Genomic DNA, 18,145 nt, shown 5'->3' with positions numbered 1-18,145 from the left:
TGATGTGCGTGTGCGTGTGTGCATGTACGAGGGGCGTTTCGACAAGGACCATGCGGGCGGGGCAAGCGAACAAGAGTGGGCAGTGACACCCACCCCACACACATACACGGTGGGAACGGAAGGCGGAAAATCACGCCGACAACACGAGTTGCCGGCCCCCTTTTTCATTGGCTTTTCCTCTCACGGCTGCTACGTGCTGGCGAGAAAAACGGGTTTGAACACCGACAACAGGAGGTGCGGGCGAATACGCTCGCGATACCAAGCGGACTGCAGAAGGTTCAACTCTGGTGGTGCATAGAAGAGGGCAAGCCGCCCCTCGTAGGCCTCCTGAAGAAGGGCGATGGCCGCACGGTGGACGTCGAGGGCACCCTTGCCATGCTTCACGAAGAGGCCGCGTTTCTTTGCGTAGGCCTCACACAGCTCGTAAGAACTCCAGCCAACCTCCGGCAGCGCATGCTCGGGTCGCTGCAGTCCGTACGCCTTCTCGATTGGTAGGTACGCCGCCAGGTAGCTGATGCTTGTCTGCGGGTCGCGTGTCTGGGCGATCTGGTGCGTCCCAAGGACAGCCAGCAGCGGACGCGGCACGCCGAAGAGGGGGAGGGCCAGACCGGGGCTATCCACCAACGTCAAGTGCTCGCTCGGCACTGGGATTGTCTGCATATGCTTCGTGTGGCCTGGTGTGGCACTCACCGAGACCACCTTCGTGCCGCGAATGCAGTTGAGCAGGGATGATTTGCCGACGTTGGGGTGGCCAACGAAGCCTATGTGAAGGTACGAGGGGCTGTCTGGCGCCCGGTCCTCCACAGCGTCGTCGCTGTTCGCGCTTCCGGAGTCGTCACCAGCTAGAGTACCGCCCATGCCACCACCCCCACCGCCTCCGCCGCCGCGACGAGCCGCATTTCTCTTCTGCGCTTTCTTGTGCTTGTGTGCGGCACGCAGCGCCGCACACGGCAGCGACGACGTCGCGTACGCCGGTGAGGACGACGGGGCCGCATCGGACCGCTCCACCGCTGCGGTATTCACTCCGTGCGCCGTGGCACGCGCGGCGGTGCCCAAGCGGCGACATGTCGCCAACAGCTCGGTGATCTTGCCAGCTACCACCTCGAGCTCCTTGTAGGCGCGGCGGTCCTGCTGAAGCGCGTGCTGAGCGGCCATCATTCCCACAAACATCTCCGTGGTGTCGTAACGGAGCTCGTCATCCTCTTCGCTCTCGTCGTCGTCGTTGCCATCTGCTGCGCCGCGCTGATCACCGCCAAGGTGCTTCGCCACGCTTAGCCGGCCAGTGCGCAGCTTCTCGTACATGTGCTCGTTCGCCTTCTTGCGGTTCTTCTGCCGCCGTGTCACGTCCACATCACCGTCGCGTTGCCCTGCCGTTTCAGGACGCGGGTTAGCGGTGAAGGTGCGCAGTACAATGCGCCCACTAGCGGAGCCCCCTTGACCAATACCGTCGCTGTTGCACCACTCGGTATCCTTCTCTTCCGGTTGCTCCGCTGCATCTGGCGGCTCCACGGAGAAGCCCAAGTCATCCAAGTAATGAAACAGGAACCGCTGCCAGCGCCGGAGCGTGGAGGCTGGCACGAGGTCTTCCTTGTTCAGCACAAACACGCACGGCTTGCGCTGCTCCTTCGTTATGTAGGTGAGAAGACCGAGGTGGGCGTGTATGATGGGGTACCGCGCATCGGCCACCACGACAAGGATGTCACTCAGCTCCACAGTGCGCCACAGCTGCTGCCACACCTCCACGTTCCGTTCGTAGGAGCTCACCTCCATGCCCACGAGCGCCGCAGGAAAGGGGTAAGCGTCCACACAGTCCGTGTAGAGGGAAAACCGCTTCTTCTCGATGCTTCTGATGTACTGCGCGTCGCCTTGATTATGGCCCTTCGCGGCAGCGGCGCCTGTGCGGACTGCGGAAGCGCCGACATCGTTGCTGTCTGCTCCACTTGCCTCATTATGGCTAGAGCTGCGTTGACCGGCGCACGCCACCTCCTCTTGCCCGTCTTCTGACGCCGGGGTGGCGGAGTCGCCTCCAGCTGCTTGAGGATCTGCCGCTCTCGGCCGGCCCGACTGCAGTTGGGTTGAAGCATCACCAGCACCGGCCATGATTATGCTTGCATCTGCCACCACTGCGCTGCCTTCCGCTCCGACGTGCCAGCCTCGCGAGGGCAGTTCCACCGCGAACGGGAAGAATGTGCTGCTACTCACGCCGCCGAGCGCGTCCCCGGCCGACGCCACCAACGGGCGCTCCATGCGGCGCCGCTGCTCCGCCGCGATGAGGGCGAGCTTCTCCTCCGCGCACATTGGCGCACCATCTCCGCCGTCCCAAGCGCCGCCACGCTTGGAGTTCGTGCCTGCCGACACCACTGCCGCGGCTGAGGACGCAGAGGATGGAAAGGTGAACCACTCTCCGAACGGGATGCCTGTTGGCGGCATCGTTGTGCGGCACGGAATCGGTTGATAGCTCAGCTGCTTGCGGGCGGCAATGACGGCGGCAGATTCTTTGACGAAGATGCTGCGCACACCATGCTGACGGTCTGCGCTGTACATCATGGTCGACGGTGCGCTGCGCCGCAGCTTGCCTCCGCCTTCGCGGTTCGAGCCATCCGATGATGCACCGCTGCCAGATTCGTCGTCCTCGTCGTCACCGCCGACAGCTTTTCGATGCGCGGCGGCGTTCTCTTTTTCGCGCCGCCGCGAGCGGCGTCCACGCGCTGAGTGCTGCAGATTCGCTCGCTCGCGCAGGAGAGAGTCGAGGACTGCCTCGGAAGCATCCTCGCCGCGCTCCATGAGCTCCTCGCGCAGCTTCTCCCGCTCTCGGTCGCGCACCTTTGAGCGCTCCTCTTCATCCCGCTTGCGCTGCCGCTTCGCCTGCAGCTGCTCCTTCTTCTTCTTGCCACTGAACGGCGGCATTGCAACGCGTGTGTGTGCCAGTGAGCGAGAAGCTGTTTGGGGTGTGTCCTTCTCTTTTTCTCACTGCTCGCCTTGTGCTCTTCCGGCGAAGCCGACTTGCTCGCGCCCGTGCTTCCGTTGTGTCGCGGCCTTCTCCTTGACAGCTCCGAGTGCCTCTCGGGCCTCGAGAAATGATCAGCGCTGGAATACGCACATACGTGTCACGATGAGAGAGAGAGTCCGTGTCTGAGTAATGGCAGGCAGAGGGGGGAGGGAGGGAGAGCTAGCATGCAAGCGATGGGCTGGGTCGTGCCAACGCGGCACGTACACGACAGTGCCCATGCACCGCCTTTTGGTGCGCGTGCGCTCTGTGATCCATGCATCCGTTGTCTTTTTTCTTTATCGCTTCGCGTGTGGAGGGCGGACTGAGGGGTTTGGACATTGGGGTGCGACGCGATACTTCAGACTCGAGAGCGGGGGTGGGGGTCAGCTGTGAAGTACTCACACGGGAAAGAAGCAAAACGTCGGCGACAAGGACGACGGCAGCGTGCGTGACGTGCCCCTACGCAGACACACACACAGGCACGTCGAAGAACATCTTCAACCGCGTGCGCCTAACGAAGTCAAGGAGACAGACCGAAGAGAAGCAACGACGCCGCTGCGACTGTCCCGATTCACCGAGAAACTTGATAACTACCGCCTCCCACTCCCTCCCACACAAGCCTACACCAACCCACGCCCTCCCCAGGGAGAGGGAGAGGGCGACGGAGGGATAGACAGACGTGGTTGAGAGGGGGCCTTGCGTGCATCCGCTTTTCTTCGTCCGGTTTATGCCCTGCCCGCCGCGGGGCTGAAGGGATGGTGGTGGCGGTGGTAGGGGAAGGGGTAGCGAGGGCGAGAGAGGAGAGAGTCTCTGCAAGAGCTGTCTCGTCACGGTCGGAGCGAACGACGTAGGCGCCCCCTCCCCTTTGTAGATCTGCACTCCGACGAACTTCAACGCGGCGAGCCGTGACACTTGTGAGGGCGCACTGATTCTCTCGCCACCCGCGACGGCAGCGTCTCTCTCCTCAATAAAGGAGGGAAGCCAATCGTGACCGCGCGTCTTGGCTCTTCGGATCCGTCGGATAGAGCTGGAGAAGGGACATGATCAACGTTCGAACTTGCGGCACTCGTGCCTTCGCCATCAGTACCCGCTTCGCCGTCGTATCGATCGCCTTGCCGTCCATGAAAACCTTCATGCTCTCTTCGGCGCCTCCGGCGTCCGGCGCATCGGCCTCTGCAGTCCGCGATGACTGCGAGAGATGCGTCCGACTCAGCTTCAGATTGCTCTTCAGCAGCTCAAACAGCTGATCTACGATCGCAGATGGGAACGCGCTGCCATCGAGTGTTCGGCTGTCGATGTTGTCGTCGATGATGCGCAGCATGTCCAGGCAGTACTGGCTCTGCCCCGCGATAAGCGCCTCCATCTCCTTTAGGGTGTTGCGATGCTGCGCACCGCGCACATCGTCGGTGTCCATCGCGGCTAGGAAGCTGCAGAGCCGGTTCGCATCCTGCGCCGCCAGCACCGCCGCTGTGCGCAGCTCACCACGAACCAGGTTCGCATCCACCAAGGCCAGCACCCGCCGCAGCACGAGGTCGCCTTGAATGGCCTCAAAGTCTTTGCGCACTGCATGACGGGCCCAGTCCACGTTGACGCGCGCCACATCGCCGAGCGTCGCGTGCGACCGCGCAAGGTAAAGCGCCTCGAGCGCACAAAGCCGACCGAGTGCGTAGAACTGCGGGGCTTTAAAGTAGTAGGCCTGCATCTCAGCGTCGCTGAGGCGGCGCACGTCCATGCCCAGCTGCTTGTGCAACTCCTGCAGCTCTGCGTGCGCCTTTTTCTTTGCTTCCTGCAACGTGCGTCGCAGACCGTCGAGTTTCTCGGCTTCCTCGGGCAGCTGGATCATGTCCGCACCTACTAGGGCGTTCATGATCTTCTCCTGCAAGAACGCCGTCGAGGCGCCACTGAGAAGGTCTGCTGTGGCGGCGGAGGGGAGCGGGCTGGCACTGGCGCCGCCCGTCCTGCTCGACTTGTTCTGTCGTGCGAGAAGATCCACGTTCATTTCCTTCTGGTAGTGCTCGAGGAACTTGATGAGGATGCTGCTCAGTCGCGCCTCAGCGACGTGGCCCACGACCTTATCGACAATGGTGCCTTGCATCACGAAGTATGTAATCGGCAGCCTCGCGCGCTCCACCGAGAAGGCGGAGGCTAAATTGCGGTTCTCGTCCGCGTTGATCGTGCAGAGCTTCAACCACTCCATCTTGTTTGGCCGCTGGGTTGGCGCAGCAGATGAAGCTGGCGACAACGTGGACGGAGCTGCGTCGCCCTCAGCGGTTTCTGACACCTGCGTGCCGTTCACCTCCACGGTTAGCTCTGACAGTGACACCTCCGCTGCGCCGCCGCCGCTGCCGCTCGTCGACGCTGCTGCGTCCAGCCCTGTTGCCTGAGCGTTGATCGAATCCACCAGCTTCTCGGCAGCTTTCAGGTACGCGGAGCAGTTTCTATTCGGTATGTAGTAGATGAGGCAGATGGCTTGCTGCGACTGCAGCACCTCTGCTTCAAAGTTCGCCGCATTCGTGACGTACGAAAGATGGCGAGCGGCGCTGCAGGGGTGCGGCGCCGAGCCTGGCGCACCGATGCATCTGCGAGGGTTCGCACGAAGCGACGATGCCGATGACGACAGGAGACGTGCACCAAGATGGCTGCGCGACGACGACTGCGTAGTTAGCAAGCCAGTGACAGCCGCCGTTCTTCTCTGCCACCCGTGGGCAGCGCGATCGGCTACGCCTCGGAGGCCAGTGACATCATTAGGAACGGGCGCACGCCGATAGAGGCTGCGCCACATTATGGAAGGGGCGATAAGAGGGTTGGTTGGGTGCACTGAGCGCTATGTGTGTACGTGTATGTCTTGGCCACAGCAGCGCAGAGCGAGCGAGAGGGGTGTGCGGCGGCGAAGCAGAGAGGGAAAAGAGGGCGTGTGTGTGCACGCGGGAGGGGACGCACTGCAACGCCGGTTTTCGAGGAGGAGGCGATGCGGGAACCAGAGGAGCACCTTGAGCTCGCCGCTGCCACACAGATGCAGCTGAGGCACAGACACTCACATTGCACGCATATGCCATAGCATCTTCATCTAGCTGGGCACCGCAGATCTCTCTCTCTCCAGAGAGGTGTCGACGCTCCACCCCGCAGTGGGTCATGCATGGCAGGAAAGGATACGCAGAAGAAGCAAAGACAACGCGAGGCGCACGTGCTCGCCGTGGGGGCAGCTGGCCTCGCCAGAGCCCCATGCGCGCCCTCTCACCTTCACGGTTGCGTGCTCTCTGCAGAGTGCTCATCACTCGCCTCGCTTTGATTCTTCGTTACGGCTGCGGTCGCGGCGCCGCAGTCGAAAGGGAGTGTGGCGCGCACGCACATGCGCAACATGAGCACGGAGCCACAGCGAACAGTAGTGACGGCGAAAAAGGGAGAGAGAGTCGGGCGGGGTGGATTGGGGTGGGGGAGGGAGGGTGCGCGTATGTTTGAGGGGCTGCTACTATTGAGGTTCTATGAAAACGGAGGATGCCCGTGCATGCGCACGGCAGCCACCCGCCCCTCCGAAGAAAAACACACACACACACACAAAAAAAAACGGACCCGCATCACCACCAAACGCGAGCACGCCATGGCGGGAGAGGTGGCGGTGGCCACTGTGGTGGAGGGCGGAGAACAGGGCGCCTGCCCACGAATGCAGAGGGCTGCCTTCAGTCCATCTCTCCAAGCATCTCGTAGGTGGTGCCTCGTGCTTCTTCGTTTTGCATGGAGCACCCCCGCGTGCATGTCTCTCTCTCTGAGCTGTTTTCTCTTCACAGCCAATCTCGCTTATCCTCACTACCGCGAATGGCCTTGGCGATAGGGAAGCGCGGCACGTTCTGCGAGGAGAGCTCTTGATACTGCACCGTCAGGTACTTGCCTAGATACTCCCTACGGTGCTCCCACAGCTCGATGCGGTGCTTGCAGGAGACCTTGGGTGGCGTGTTGAAGTGTTTGCCGTCCTTGGTTGTGCAGACGAAGGCGCCAAGAGCGCTCTTGAACTTGCCTTCACCGGGCACGAAGCCGACAATCTTAAACTCAGCGTCGTGCATCTGCTTGTACTTGAGCAGCCCGAAGCTGCGCTTGCCGTGCTCGTAGGGGAACTTGGGAAGGCGGATCATGACGCCCTCGAACCCCTGCGAGCACGCCTCGTTCAGCACGTCCTCCATGTCGCTCGGGTGCACCTGCGCGGCAGGTACATGGTAGATCTTCACGGCCTGACCGTTTGCCGCTGCCGCTGTCGCCACACCGCCGTGCGTAGCGCGGATCACCTTCTTCCGCGTGTCGTCGTGAACGTAGTTGCTAATCCGCTTCGCGCCGCACACGGGGATGAGCTTCTTGAGCAGCATGTAGCGCTCGTCGAAAGGAGCCGATACGGACGAGAGCTGCGCACTGTACATGATGTCGAACGCGAAGTACTCTAGCAGGCGCGCCTGCGCCTCCATAATTTTTGGGTCGGACTTCTTGTTGAGTCGACGTACAAGCCCGTTGAGCTGCTCGAAGTTGCACTCGGGCGCAAAGAGCTCGCCGTCTAGCATGAGCGTCGGGTCCTTCTCAAAGAGCGGCAGCAGCTGCGGGACGAGGCCGTGGCAGCACTCGAGGACGATGCCGCCACGAGAGAAGAACTGTACCTCGCGAAGCTTCTCGTTGTACCCAATCATGCAGCGGATGCCATCGATCTTGGGGGAGGCGAGGAGCAGATGCTTGTCGGAAGCGGTGCCGCTCTCGCCGTTGCTGCTCTTCATGAGCTCGTCCGCCACAAGCTCCCAGCGCTGCGCAAGCATGGGCTGAATGTTCAGCGACTCCCAGTGGGGATTGGCGAAGAGCACGCTACGGTAGTTCGAGTGAATCATGCGCGGCGCCTTCACGTATTGGGGCTTCTTGGTCACCAGTTCCCCTTGCGCGTTGCGCACCGTCACGTTGTCCAGCTTCTTCTGCGGACTATGGCAATGCGGGCACACGCCGCCTCCATCAATAAAGTGCCCCACTACCATCTCGAACTCCTGCAAGCAGTGAGAGCAGCGCCACACCGCCATCTTCATGCACACGGGTGATACATTGCTCGGCGTCTGCATAACGGTGCCCCAGCACGGCCCCACCCAGCAGGCGGCGATGTGAGGGAACGCAGCCTGAATAGATGTCGTTTTCAGTTGGTTGTAGACGCGCTGCTGCTGCGGTGTACGACGACGGCTAGCGCCAAAGAGCTTACTTGTGTCTGGTGGCAGCGTCGAGAGCAGCGGAAAGCCACGACGAAACATTATTATGTGGTGGGTCGTGTCTGTCTGCACGGGTAGCCGCTACGCTGCGTGTGCTTCCATACCTTCGCCCTTTGTGCGGAGCATGCAGCACCCGATACGCGGTCGAGAGCCCCTTGCTCTAGAGCGCCTGCGGTGTGGAGGCCAATGTACACGGAAGGAGGGGGTGCGCGTCTGCTTTTCTCTCGCTACGTAATATGTATGTGTGTGTGTATGTGTGTGAGTGCGAAGTGGTGGTGGCGGGGCCTCGGGGGATGTGTTGGTCACGCACGTGGAAGTAGCGTGTGCGCGCGTGCGTGTGAGTGTGTATGTATGATGTGGATGGGTGGAAGGGGGGCTTGTATCTATGACGGCGAGAGAGGAGGGGGTGTAGGGGGAGAGGATGTAGGCTCCAATTAGCGGAACTTTTACCGGTGCACGTGAAGTGAGCGGGCAACTAAGCGTGAGGAATGCCGTATACACGCATAGGTGTGTGCGTGTGTCCAACCGCGTTGTCCGCCCGCAGCCCGAAGGGGAGACAAAAAAGATGGACAGAGAAGAGAGAGAGCGGTGGCGCAGTGGTGGGCAGAGGGTGAGCAACACCCTCCGTGATTCCAAGCGAATGCACTTGAGAGAACGAGGGGAGAGGCAAGGGGAGGGAGTAGGGAGCGAGAAGACGGCGGGGCCGTTGAGCGGCGCCGTTACCTCTTCCGCGAAGAACATGCGGTCGCAGCAGTCTCTCTCACACTCGCGCCACATCGCACACCAGCTTGAAAGTGAAGGGGTGGGAGTGGGTGGGTGGGACATCATACAGTCAGGCAGACGTTACTGGTTACACTCCGTATGAAGACTCAAGCGTGAGGGCGAGCAGCGAGCCGCGAAGAAAGAAAAAAGGGAGGTGGGTGCAGAGGGGCGGTGCATCTCGCGGTACAAGACTAGAGACTCGCATGATGTGATCCCGTGGTGCAACGTGCTGCGAGCGTGGCGAGCAAGAGAGACGAGGCGAATGACTGCTGCAGTCTAGGCGGTGCCACGCACGCTCGCACACACGCAGGGAGGGAAACACAGTGAAGGATGACGAGTGATACAAAAAAGAGAGATGAAAAATGGTACACAAGGAGGAGGTGAAGAGAACAGACCAAACAAACAAACAAAAAAAAAAACAGCGGGGCAGCACCGCACATGCCGTTCGCGCCTTCACCGCACCACCGCCACCATTGACATCATCAACATCACCGCCTCGCCCAACCATCCCCCACTTCTCTCCCTCTCTCACGATTGACCTGCGAATTGAGAAATTCACTGTGAAGGATCCGCCACAAGGGAGGTGAGCAGCGGCACGCCAATCGGCATGCCGACGACAGAAGGAGGGGCGGTGACGCGAGGGGGGTGGGTGGGAGGTGGCGTTGGTGGCGGCAACACAGCACCCACGCGCACCTCGAAAAAAAAAAGAGAGATGCGGCACCAAAAACGGATGCAGCCGGCAGCGTGTGCGGGAAACGACAGGGGGTGGGGAAGGGCAAGACGACAACCATGTGACCGCGACAAATCACAAGTGAAAGAGATGGAAGGCGCCCACGTAGATTTAGAAGGGTGTTGGTGCAGTGAGGGTGCGTCTCTATGATCGAGGAAGGGGAGGGGGTGCGTAAAGGTGGCCAGTGTCGTGGGCCAGGATGACGTGCGCTACAGCGATGGGGGATATCGGACCCGATGTGTGGTGGTGGGGTGATGTCTCCGAAGAGTCTCCGAGGACGCGGGGCGGCTAGAGGGCAGAGGTGACAGCCGAGAGGGCAAGAGGACTCAGGGCACCTATGGTCGAGGGTCTAAGCCGGATTACCAAGAACAACACACGGAGGTGTCGATGCTCGGGGTGCGCGTACGACTCTACCGTGCGTGTGAGCGGGCCCTTGTCTTCGCTAACTCGAAGGGAGGAAAAGGGGAAGAGAGAGAGTGCAGAACGTTAACACGACATCGCGCACGTCCTCCGCCCCTGCAGTCTCCTCGACCTCCGTCACTCCTTCGCCCGTTCGTTCCAAAACGACTACAGCCAATCACGCCCATCAGCTGCGCCGCGAACGCACTTGCCCACCGGGAAGCGCGGTACGCCGTCTGCGGTGATCTCCTGGTACTGCACCGTCAGCGCCTTCCCCTTGTAAACCGTCTTCCACGACTGCCACATCCGCTGCTTGTCGGCATCAGTGCTCGCTGGGGTGACGGTGAAGCGGTGCTTCTTGTCTGGTGTCACGCAGATGAAAGAGCCGAGAAAGCCCTTCCACTTGCCGGAGCCTTCCACCGCGCCTACGATGACGTACTCTGCATCCTGCATCACCTTGTACTTCAGCAACGTGCTGCTGCGCTGCCCATAGCCGTACCCGCCGTCACTGTTCGCCGTCGCAGCCCCCGCGCCGGCTTTACTTCCGCTGGATGCAGCGCACCGCTTAATCTTCTTGGTTGCCGACTCCACCTTTTCGCTGCCGTCCTTGCCGGCAGCCGTCGTGGCGCCTTGGCACTCACGGCGGATCATGATGCCCTCGTAGCCCACCCGTATGGCGGCTTGCAGCACGGCGTCAACGGCATCGATGGTGCACGAATAGCTCGGCACGCGCCGCAGCACCAGTGGATTGTACTGGGAAATATGCGCGAGATTGTAAGCTGTCGCGGATGCCAGCAGTCGCTCAAGAACGCCGTAGCGGACGCTGAACGGAACCGCCGACCCTCGGCCGTAGGGGAACTCACGGCTGTAAAGGACATCGAAGACGTGGTACTGCAGCTGGCGCTGCAGAGCCGCAACTTCAGGGGTGCGCCACTGACGTGTCGTGCGGATCGCCGACGTGAGCTGATCGAAGCGGATCACTGTCGGCGCATCTGCCTGTGGCACAGCAGCGGCAGGGGCGCAGCCACCCTTATGCTTCTTTTTTCCATATGCGGCAACGAGGAGAGCGTTGTAAAAGGCCAACACCGGGTCTGCCTCAGCCAATGCCGCCGTGGGGGGCGGCGGGGTTGTTTTTCCTGCTGTTTTACACGCAGTGCTAAGCTGCGCTAGGTTGATCGAGTCGTTGTACAGCTCGCCGTCAAGAACGAGTGTCGGGTCCTTCTCGAAGAGGTACCGCAGCGCTGGCTCGATGGCGTCATCACAGCACTCGAAGAGCGTGCCGGAGCGGCTGAAGAAGAGCACCTGCTTCGTGTCTATTCGGTACGCGGCGACGCAGCGGATACCGTCCAGCTTCGGCGACACCTGCAGCACCTCAGCAGGCGCGATTTTCCAACGTTCCTTATCGTAGCTCTTTGCCAGCATCGGAAGCAGATTGCGCGTCTCCTGCACGCGAAGGTACTGATTGTCGGCTACGCTCTTGCTGAGGAGGTTCGCGTTCCGGGCGGCGATGGTGTCGAGTGTCGAGTTGGGGCGGCAGCGATGGCGAAGTGCTGCTGCGGCAGGGACAGGCTCATGCGCTGACGCAGCGGATGCCTGCTTCTTCCTCAACGGCGAGGCGGGATTGCTGGCGCCACGGGAACTCGACGCACTCTTCTTCACGGACGCGCCGCCAGCCAAGGTGGGTTTTGCTTCACACTTGGGGCACGCGCCCCCGGCGGCGAGGTGAAGATCTATGCGCTTGTTGTGCTGATGGTGGCAAGACGGGCAAATCCACCACGCCAGTTTGCGGCTATCAGGGGCGACGTGCTGCGGCTGCAGCATCTTGTTCGACGCCGCCGCGATCCATGTGCGGGCGATGGCAGGGTGAAACTCCGCCAAGGACAGTTTGTGTGAGCCATGACCGCTGCCCGCTGTCGGCGCAGCCGCTTCTTTGGCCCTGCCGCTCCTCGCCGTGCCTTTCACCTTTGCCGTTGCCACCCGCTTCACCGCCCGCAGCCGCAGAAGCGTCGGATACCCGACTAAGCCGCTGCCGCCCGGCCGTCGCAACACAGTCGCCTTCATCTTTTTTTTTTTCGACTTGATGTGCGTCGTGCGGCGGGTAAAGCGTCGAATATTCGGGTGAACGAGGAAGCTGTCGCGCGCGCAACAAACAAAATAAGAAGCAATAACACCAGCGGATCCGTGTTACCGTTTCCTGCCGCTTCCTCCTCTTCTCTCCCTGTGTGTGTGTGTGTGCTTAGGCAGGGGAGGTGCGTCCTATGTATCGGTTTACAAACCGGCTAAGAGAGCAGGTGTGCAGCTACACCTGAAAGAAGAAAACGAGCTGTCGCCCAACCGGCACAAGGCAGCAACAGCCCGCGTCGCTGCCGCAGCAACCGTGGCGATGAAGGTAGCCAGCAGCGATGCGCGAGTTCGGACACTGAAGGGCTCAAGTAACGCTCCTCAAGAGACAGCGCAGAAGGTGTGAGAGAAAGAGGCAGGCATGCGGAAAAGCAAGCGCTTGATGGCGGCGAGGTTTTGGAGTTCGCGCCTGCAGCCGCTGGTCACCATCAGATACACTGAGACACAGATGGTATCTGCCACATGCATTGACAATGTGCTCACGAACAAGCGTGCACCTGTGCTGCCGCCGCTGCCGCACGTCTCTCTCGCGTCTCTGTACTGCGGCGGAATTTCCAAAGTCAAGTGCGGCCGCGTGTTCTCTTCCTTTTCCACGTGCTCACCTTTTCTCCTTCAGTGCCGTCTGCGTCGCGTTGTTCTTGCAGCAGGAGGGCCGCACACGCCTGTTTCTCGGACCTCTGTGTGTCTGTGCTCGTGTGTCTGCCCACTTCCGCGCCTCCGTGTGGGTTACGCAGGCCTCACCCCCTTGCTTTCCGTCTGGGTGGAAGAAAGGAGAAAGCGAGGAGGGGCACAGGGAGAAGGACGAGCCCCGTGCGTGTGCGGGTCTGGAAATGCTTCTGTGTGCGTACCGGTGGAGCGATGGGTACGTGCGCGTGCGGCTGGGCAGTGCGACGGTGCCTGTGTGAAGGATATCGCGTGGATGCAAGTATGGCAGGCGATTAAAGCGGTTGCGCGTGTGCGTGTGTGGGGGGGGGGCCAGCAAAGAGTCGGACGAGAGGGGGGAGAGAGAGAACCGTAAAGGAGTTAGAAAAGAGCAGAAAGCGTGCAGAAGAAGTGGAGGGCAGAGGGATGAGGGCGAGGGCGAGGGAAGGGTTTGGAGCCCATCAAGGGCAGCAGCCACCGCCGGAGTTCCTCCCGCTCTACATGGGCGGCGTTGACCTCATATGCTGTGGACGCTCTCCTCTGCTTTCGTGCCGTAAAGGGCGGAAGACGACCGAGCGTGTCACAGTCCAAACGTTGCCTTTCCTTCTCTAGAATGCCCCGTTCGCGGAGGCCTGCCAGCTGTTGTCTCCTCCCCCTCACCTCCACCCACACCCTCACCCACACACAGGCTTCGTCCCCCTTTAAAGGTTGGCCTCTCCCTCGAAGGCGGGAGGGGGGGGGTGGAGTGAGGGGTGCAGGCGCGCCCTTTTTGCCAAGCGGCAGAGCAGCGTTCTCCTTCTCTCTTTACTTGTGGGGAAAGACAATTACACACATACGCAGACACGCACGGATGGCGAATTCAGGGCATCGCAGCGCTGTTTCCACACTGGCGAGACGCTGCGTTCACGGCGCTGCCGCGGGCAATCTGGTTGAGCTGATCGTTTACACGCTCGAGGTCGACAGCCTCCTCTTCTTTTCTGCGTGCCTCGGTGATACCGGCGAAGGGTGAAGACGGAGGGGCCGCACTAGCACCCACTGCGGTGCCGACGGCACCAGCGATCCACGCCTTGCAAGCTCTCCACAGAGGACCATTACCCGCTGCAGAGTCTCTCGCGTGAACAGGAGTGCTCGCCGCGCTGCCGTCGCTGTGGTGATCAGGGGCCAGCATGCCCGCAAGGGCATCCTTTACAAGCGCAAACTGAGCCCCAGTTACCGCCTCCAGCGAGGTGACGTGCGAGCCCGTCGCCTCTGCACGAGCAGCACGCGAGTGAGCTTGTGCACTGGCATTGCCACGACCTTCTCCTGTTACGATGCTCTCCGAACCCGTGCCGCTTTCATTGAGCGCGGCAACGCAACGGCAAATCTCCAGTGCCAGGGCGCGCTCCTCTCCTGTCAACGTGATCACCCCCGGAGTCGGTGGCGATTCACGTGGCGGCGCCCCACGCCACGTCGTCACAAAACTGTAGAGGAGCAGCACCAGCGCATGCCGTAACACGCGCGTTGATGCAGCCAAGTGATGGCGCTGATGTGACGTAGGCTTGGACACCGGTGGTGTGGCAAACGCGGTCAGGTAGCGGAGAACAGGGGCTACGTCCTTTTCCAGACATTCCGCCAGCGCTGCGCTGACGGTGTCGGGTGCCCCATACGCGCAGCTCTGCACCTTGTGTGATGGTGCGGCGATCGATGGCTGGCGCGGTGTATGAAGTACGGAGAGCAGCATGTGCGCACTCCACGTGGCCAGCAGCGACTCCAGTCCTTCCGACGGAGTCACTGTAGCCTCGCACACCCCTTTCAAGACGCTTGCGTGCGCAGGCGGGTACACCTCGGCGAGACGGGCGGATGCTACCGCAAGGAGCGTTTCATCTACCCAATGCTGAGCAATGGACCTAAGCAGCGGCGCCGGCACCGCGTCAAACTTCGTGTTGCCTGCCTTGTCCGTGCTGCCTCTGGGCGACTCTTCTTGCAGCTGCAGTTCATTAAAGAATGCACTCCAGCAAGGCACCCACGCACCCGAGGAAGGCAATCCACGAGAGGCTGCCAGCAGCGCTGCCGGCCATCGGGCGGAGAGACGAGCAGCGGTGCGCACCACGATCATTATGGGCTTGACTGATAAATAAAAGCAAAGAAGCAAGAGGGGGATCAGAGACACGCACGCGGCTCGAACATCGCAGCGCTCCGTTGACCCCCCCCCCGGGCTAACGTGGCTACGTCGAAGAAGACGGCACAACGTGCAGGCAGCGAAGATAGAAAGAGAGGGCGTAGGATAGCTGGTAATGTGGAGGGCGAGAGAAGGGGCGCAAGAGTGCAGAGACAGAAGATGGTGGTAGCTGTCGTGCCCAGGTGAAGCAGGGGGTGCATGTGTCTCGCGCGCGTTCACTCATCGGGATTCTATGAAGCCTTCTCTTTTCGCGAACTCTGCCACGCAAGTTGACCATGACAAAGAGCTCAGGCACAGCGGAGACGGTGACGGAGTTTTTCTGATGATATGAGGCAGGCGTGTGTGTGTGTGGGGGGAGGGCGATGATCGTCTTCTTACCCACCCGCACCTGAACGCTGCCACCAACCTACAACCAAGCGCTCCAGCTTGCTCACCTCATCTAACGGAGACGGCAAGCACGAGCTGCAGCCTGCCGAGAAGCATGGAGGCTGTTCAGGATGTCTGCATCCTTCGTTTTTCGTTTCTGTTGCCTTTTCAGGACGTGTGATTACACAGAGGCGAGAGAGAAGAACAGACGCAGGTTGGGGGGGGATTCGGAGGGAGGAACTCTTCATGCATGACGCCTCTGCGCAGTGGACAAGCCAGCAAACATGCTGGACATGGCACTCGCACACAACCGTACGCACCTCGGGCGTGAGAAAGAGCGAGCGAACAATGACAACTACCGCAGAAAGGCAAACGGCGCGGTACACCCAAAGCGCTTATATACAGGCTCCGCGCCCCGCGAACACGGACAGCTGGCCGCGACAGCAGTGCGAGCCACACAGACGGCTGGCCGCCCCACAAAAGACCCTACATAGACACACACACACACACCCACACCCACACCCACACACCCACACACACACACACACACACACACACCGTGGTGTAACTCGGCTTCACACCTGGTACTTCGACTTTGGACGCGTGCGCTTGCCCTTTGTCTTGGTCGCGCCAGCCGACGACCGCGCTGCGCTGACCAGCTGCGAGGACAGGCCCATGTCCACGGTGTCGCCCTTCTTTGTCTTGCTGCTCTTCAGCTCCGGCAGCATCCCTACACGAATCATCTTGGCAAAGGGCAGATTCGCCACGGCTGCGAGTTTGTAGCGGCGGAAGCGGAAGCGCTTGAGAATGCGATGCTTCTTCATCTGGAAGCGGCGAGCCAGCCAACGCGAAGACGGGTATGGATAGTTGCGCGGGCCATACGTGACCTTGCCGTAGAACTTCGCCGCCCAGCGACATGACAGCTGCTCCAGCACGTCGCCGTACTTGGACCTTCCACTCTTCATGGCTGCCGCCGCAGCGCTGGCGATGCTGGCGTTGGCGGCCATAGCGTTCAGTGCCTGTGAATCATCGAGTAGCAACAGCAGTGGCCGCATCGACACATCCGTGGCGGTGCAGACGCGCTGGCGGAAAGATTTTATGTGGCAGTTGTTGTTGAAGCTGGTGGCAACCGCCGAGGAGCTGGGGTCGATGAACGTGGAGCCGTTGGCGGCAGCGGCGCGAAAGACCGACGCCGGTGGCGGCACAGGGGCGACGTCGAGGAAGTTGCTGCACCGACCGCCGCCGCAGCGCACGCTTTGATTGCTGGCGTCGGCCAGCTTCGGCGTGATGTTCTTTATTGGACGCGTCGCGGATGCCTCGTCCTTCTTCGTGTACGGGGTGTTCCTGCAGCTCTTCGGGACGGCGGCGGCGACGGCCGATGCCACGCGGCAAAGGGCCGCGCTGCACTTCATCAGAGAGAGAGAGCGCGCGAGAAACCGAGATGGAGGCGAGGGAAGGGGTGCCGTGCAAAACCGTTGTGCATGCGCGGCTACGTGTGCGCCGTGTCGGTGCTTCTCTTTCCTTTGTTCCTATCCCGCTTCGTGGGCTTCTGTTTCGTTTGGGGGTGGTGGTGAAGACGTGTGCGCAGTAGAAAGGGTGACGACGAGGGGGCGGGTTGGAAAATAGAGGAGGCGGAGGAGGCCCGCGCTTGGCATCCGATGAGTCACGTGCGTACACCTGTTCGTGCGCGCGTCATGCCACGGCCAGGGAGGGGGGAGGCACTGAAAAACAAAAACAAAGGGAAGCGCACGCATCCCAAAAGAGGAACCGAAGGGCTGCATCTGCACGACACAGTGGCTATGATGGAACCGAAAGAGATGGTGGGGCGGCGGCGCTGACCCGCCCGCTTCGAAGCATGCACTGTATGCAGTACTACAAAGAAACAGCAGTGACTCCGGTGAGCGCAGACACCAGAAAATACGGGCACGGAGATGCGCATGCACACCGCCGCCTCTTTCGTAGGTGAAAGGAAGCAAATAAATGACACCCGCCCACGGTGCATCCACCCTATCGGCCAGCAGGAGAGGGCGGAATCAGCAACCCGATCCCCGCCCGCATCTCGAGCTTCGATGGTGGTCATTGTTTAGTTGACGTTTGTGTGGGCGAGTCTGGACGGCCCTTCCACGGAAAAGACCCACTCACATAGAGACGGACACGCTAACGCGGACGCCCGCACTTAGACACGCACAGGGACAGAGGAGCGCGCACACACACACACAGAGATGGAGGTTGGAAGGACAATAAAGTTAGCGAGGACGTGCATAGCACATGTACGCATACCTTGTTTTGTAGTGATACCGCCGCAACAATGGCGCGCGCGCACACACACAGAGGCAGAGGCAGAGGCAGAGAGAGGCAAGGAGGACAGTGGACAAGGGCGACAGTCAAAGGAACCAGAACCGTCGAACGACCAGGCAAGTGGGGGTGGGGTGAGGTGGGGATAGAGAGAGAGGACAGGGCGCAGCTGGGCACTGGTACGCCAGAGCACCGCATAGACAGAGGCAATCCCCCTCTCCTCAAACAGAGACGCATGTACACGACAACAACGCTTACATTAAACAAGGCCTGCCCTCACTGCACCCTCCTTGAGAAGAACAAGAGAACAACGAGGAAACAGCTACACCTAGACCCCATCGGACAGCATACACTGGTCTAAAGAAGATCATGAGAAAGGCAACGCGCCAACGTGCGCGCGTGCCATCACGCATTTACATGAGAATCGAAAGACAGCGAGAGGACTCACATCCACAGAGTGG

The 18,145-nt window shown here is 60.9% G+C and overlaps 6 protein-coding genes across 6 annotated transcripts; all 6 read right to left on the bottom strand.

Moving 5' to 3' along the window:
• Positions 1 to 189: 189 nt before the first annotated feature.
• Positions 190 to 2,907, bottom strand: LINJ_26_1350 (GTP-binding protein-like protein; the record flags this gene model as incomplete). The annotated part of the gene is made up of 1 exon (XM_001470440.1): positions 190 to 2,907. One exon carries the CDS (start codon positions 2,905 to 2,907, stop codon positions 190 to 192), a length of 2,718 nt encoding a protein of 905 aa, XP_001470477.1.
• A 1,046-nt stretch (positions 2,908 to 3,953) lies between these two features.
• LINJ_26_1340 (conserved hypothetical protein) lies at positions 3,954 to 5,771 on the bottom strand (the record flags this gene model as incomplete). Its single annotated transcript, XM_001470439.1, has 1 exon — positions 3,954 to 5,771. The coding sequence occupies one exon, from the start codon at positions 5,769 to 5,771 to the stop codon at positions 3,954 to 3,956; it is 1,818 nt and encodes a 605-aa protein (XP_001470476.1).
• Positions 5,772 to 6,768: 997 nt separating this feature from the next.
• Positions 6,769 to 8,070, bottom strand: LINJ_26_1330 (putative DNA ligase; the record flags this gene model as incomplete). The annotated part of the gene is made up of 1 exon (XM_001470438.1): positions 6,769 to 8,070. One exon carries the CDS (start codon positions 8,068 to 8,070, stop codon positions 6,769 to 6,771), a length of 1,302 nt encoding a protein of 433 aa, XP_001470475.1.
• Positions 8,071 to 10,270: 2,200 nt separating this feature from the next.
• Positions 10,271 to 12,163, bottom strand: LINJ_26_1320 (putative DNA ligase k alpha; the record flags this gene model as incomplete). The annotated part of the gene is made up of 1 exon (XM_001470437.1): positions 10,271 to 12,163. One exon carries the CDS (start codon positions 12,161 to 12,163, stop codon positions 10,271 to 10,273), a length of 1,893 nt encoding a protein of 630 aa, XP_001470474.1.
• A 1,561-nt stretch (positions 12,164 to 13,724) lies between these two features.
• On the bottom strand, positions 13,725 to 14,960 carry LINJ_26_1310 (conserved hypothetical protein; the record flags this gene model as incomplete). The annotated part of the gene is made up of 1 exon (XM_001470436.1): positions 13,725 to 14,960. The coding sequence occupies one exon, from the start codon at positions 14,958 to 14,960 to the stop codon at positions 13,725 to 13,727; it is 1,236 nt and encodes a 411-aa protein (XP_001470473.1).
• A 1,004-nt stretch (positions 14,961 to 15,964) lies between these two features.
• LINJ_26_1300 (conserved hypothetical protein) lies at positions 15,965 to 16,801 on the bottom strand (the record flags this gene model as incomplete). The annotated part of the gene is made up of 1 exon (XM_001470435.1): positions 15,965 to 16,801. One exon carries the CDS (start codon positions 16,799 to 16,801, stop codon positions 15,965 to 15,967), a length of 837 nt encoding a protein of 278 aa, XP_001470472.1.
• Between the last annotated feature and the right edge of the window lie 1,344 nt (positions 16,802 to 18,145).

Source organism: Leishmania infantum, chromosome 26 (assembly GCF_000002875.2).
Source record: "Leishmania infantum JPCM5 genome chromosome 26".
Taxonomy (NCBI): domain Eukaryota; phylum Euglenozoa; class Kinetoplastea; order Trypanosomatida; family Trypanosomatidae; genus Leishmania; species Leishmania infantum.
Note: the sequence above shows the minus strand (reverse complement) of the source record. Positions and strands in the feature narration are given on the sequence as shown.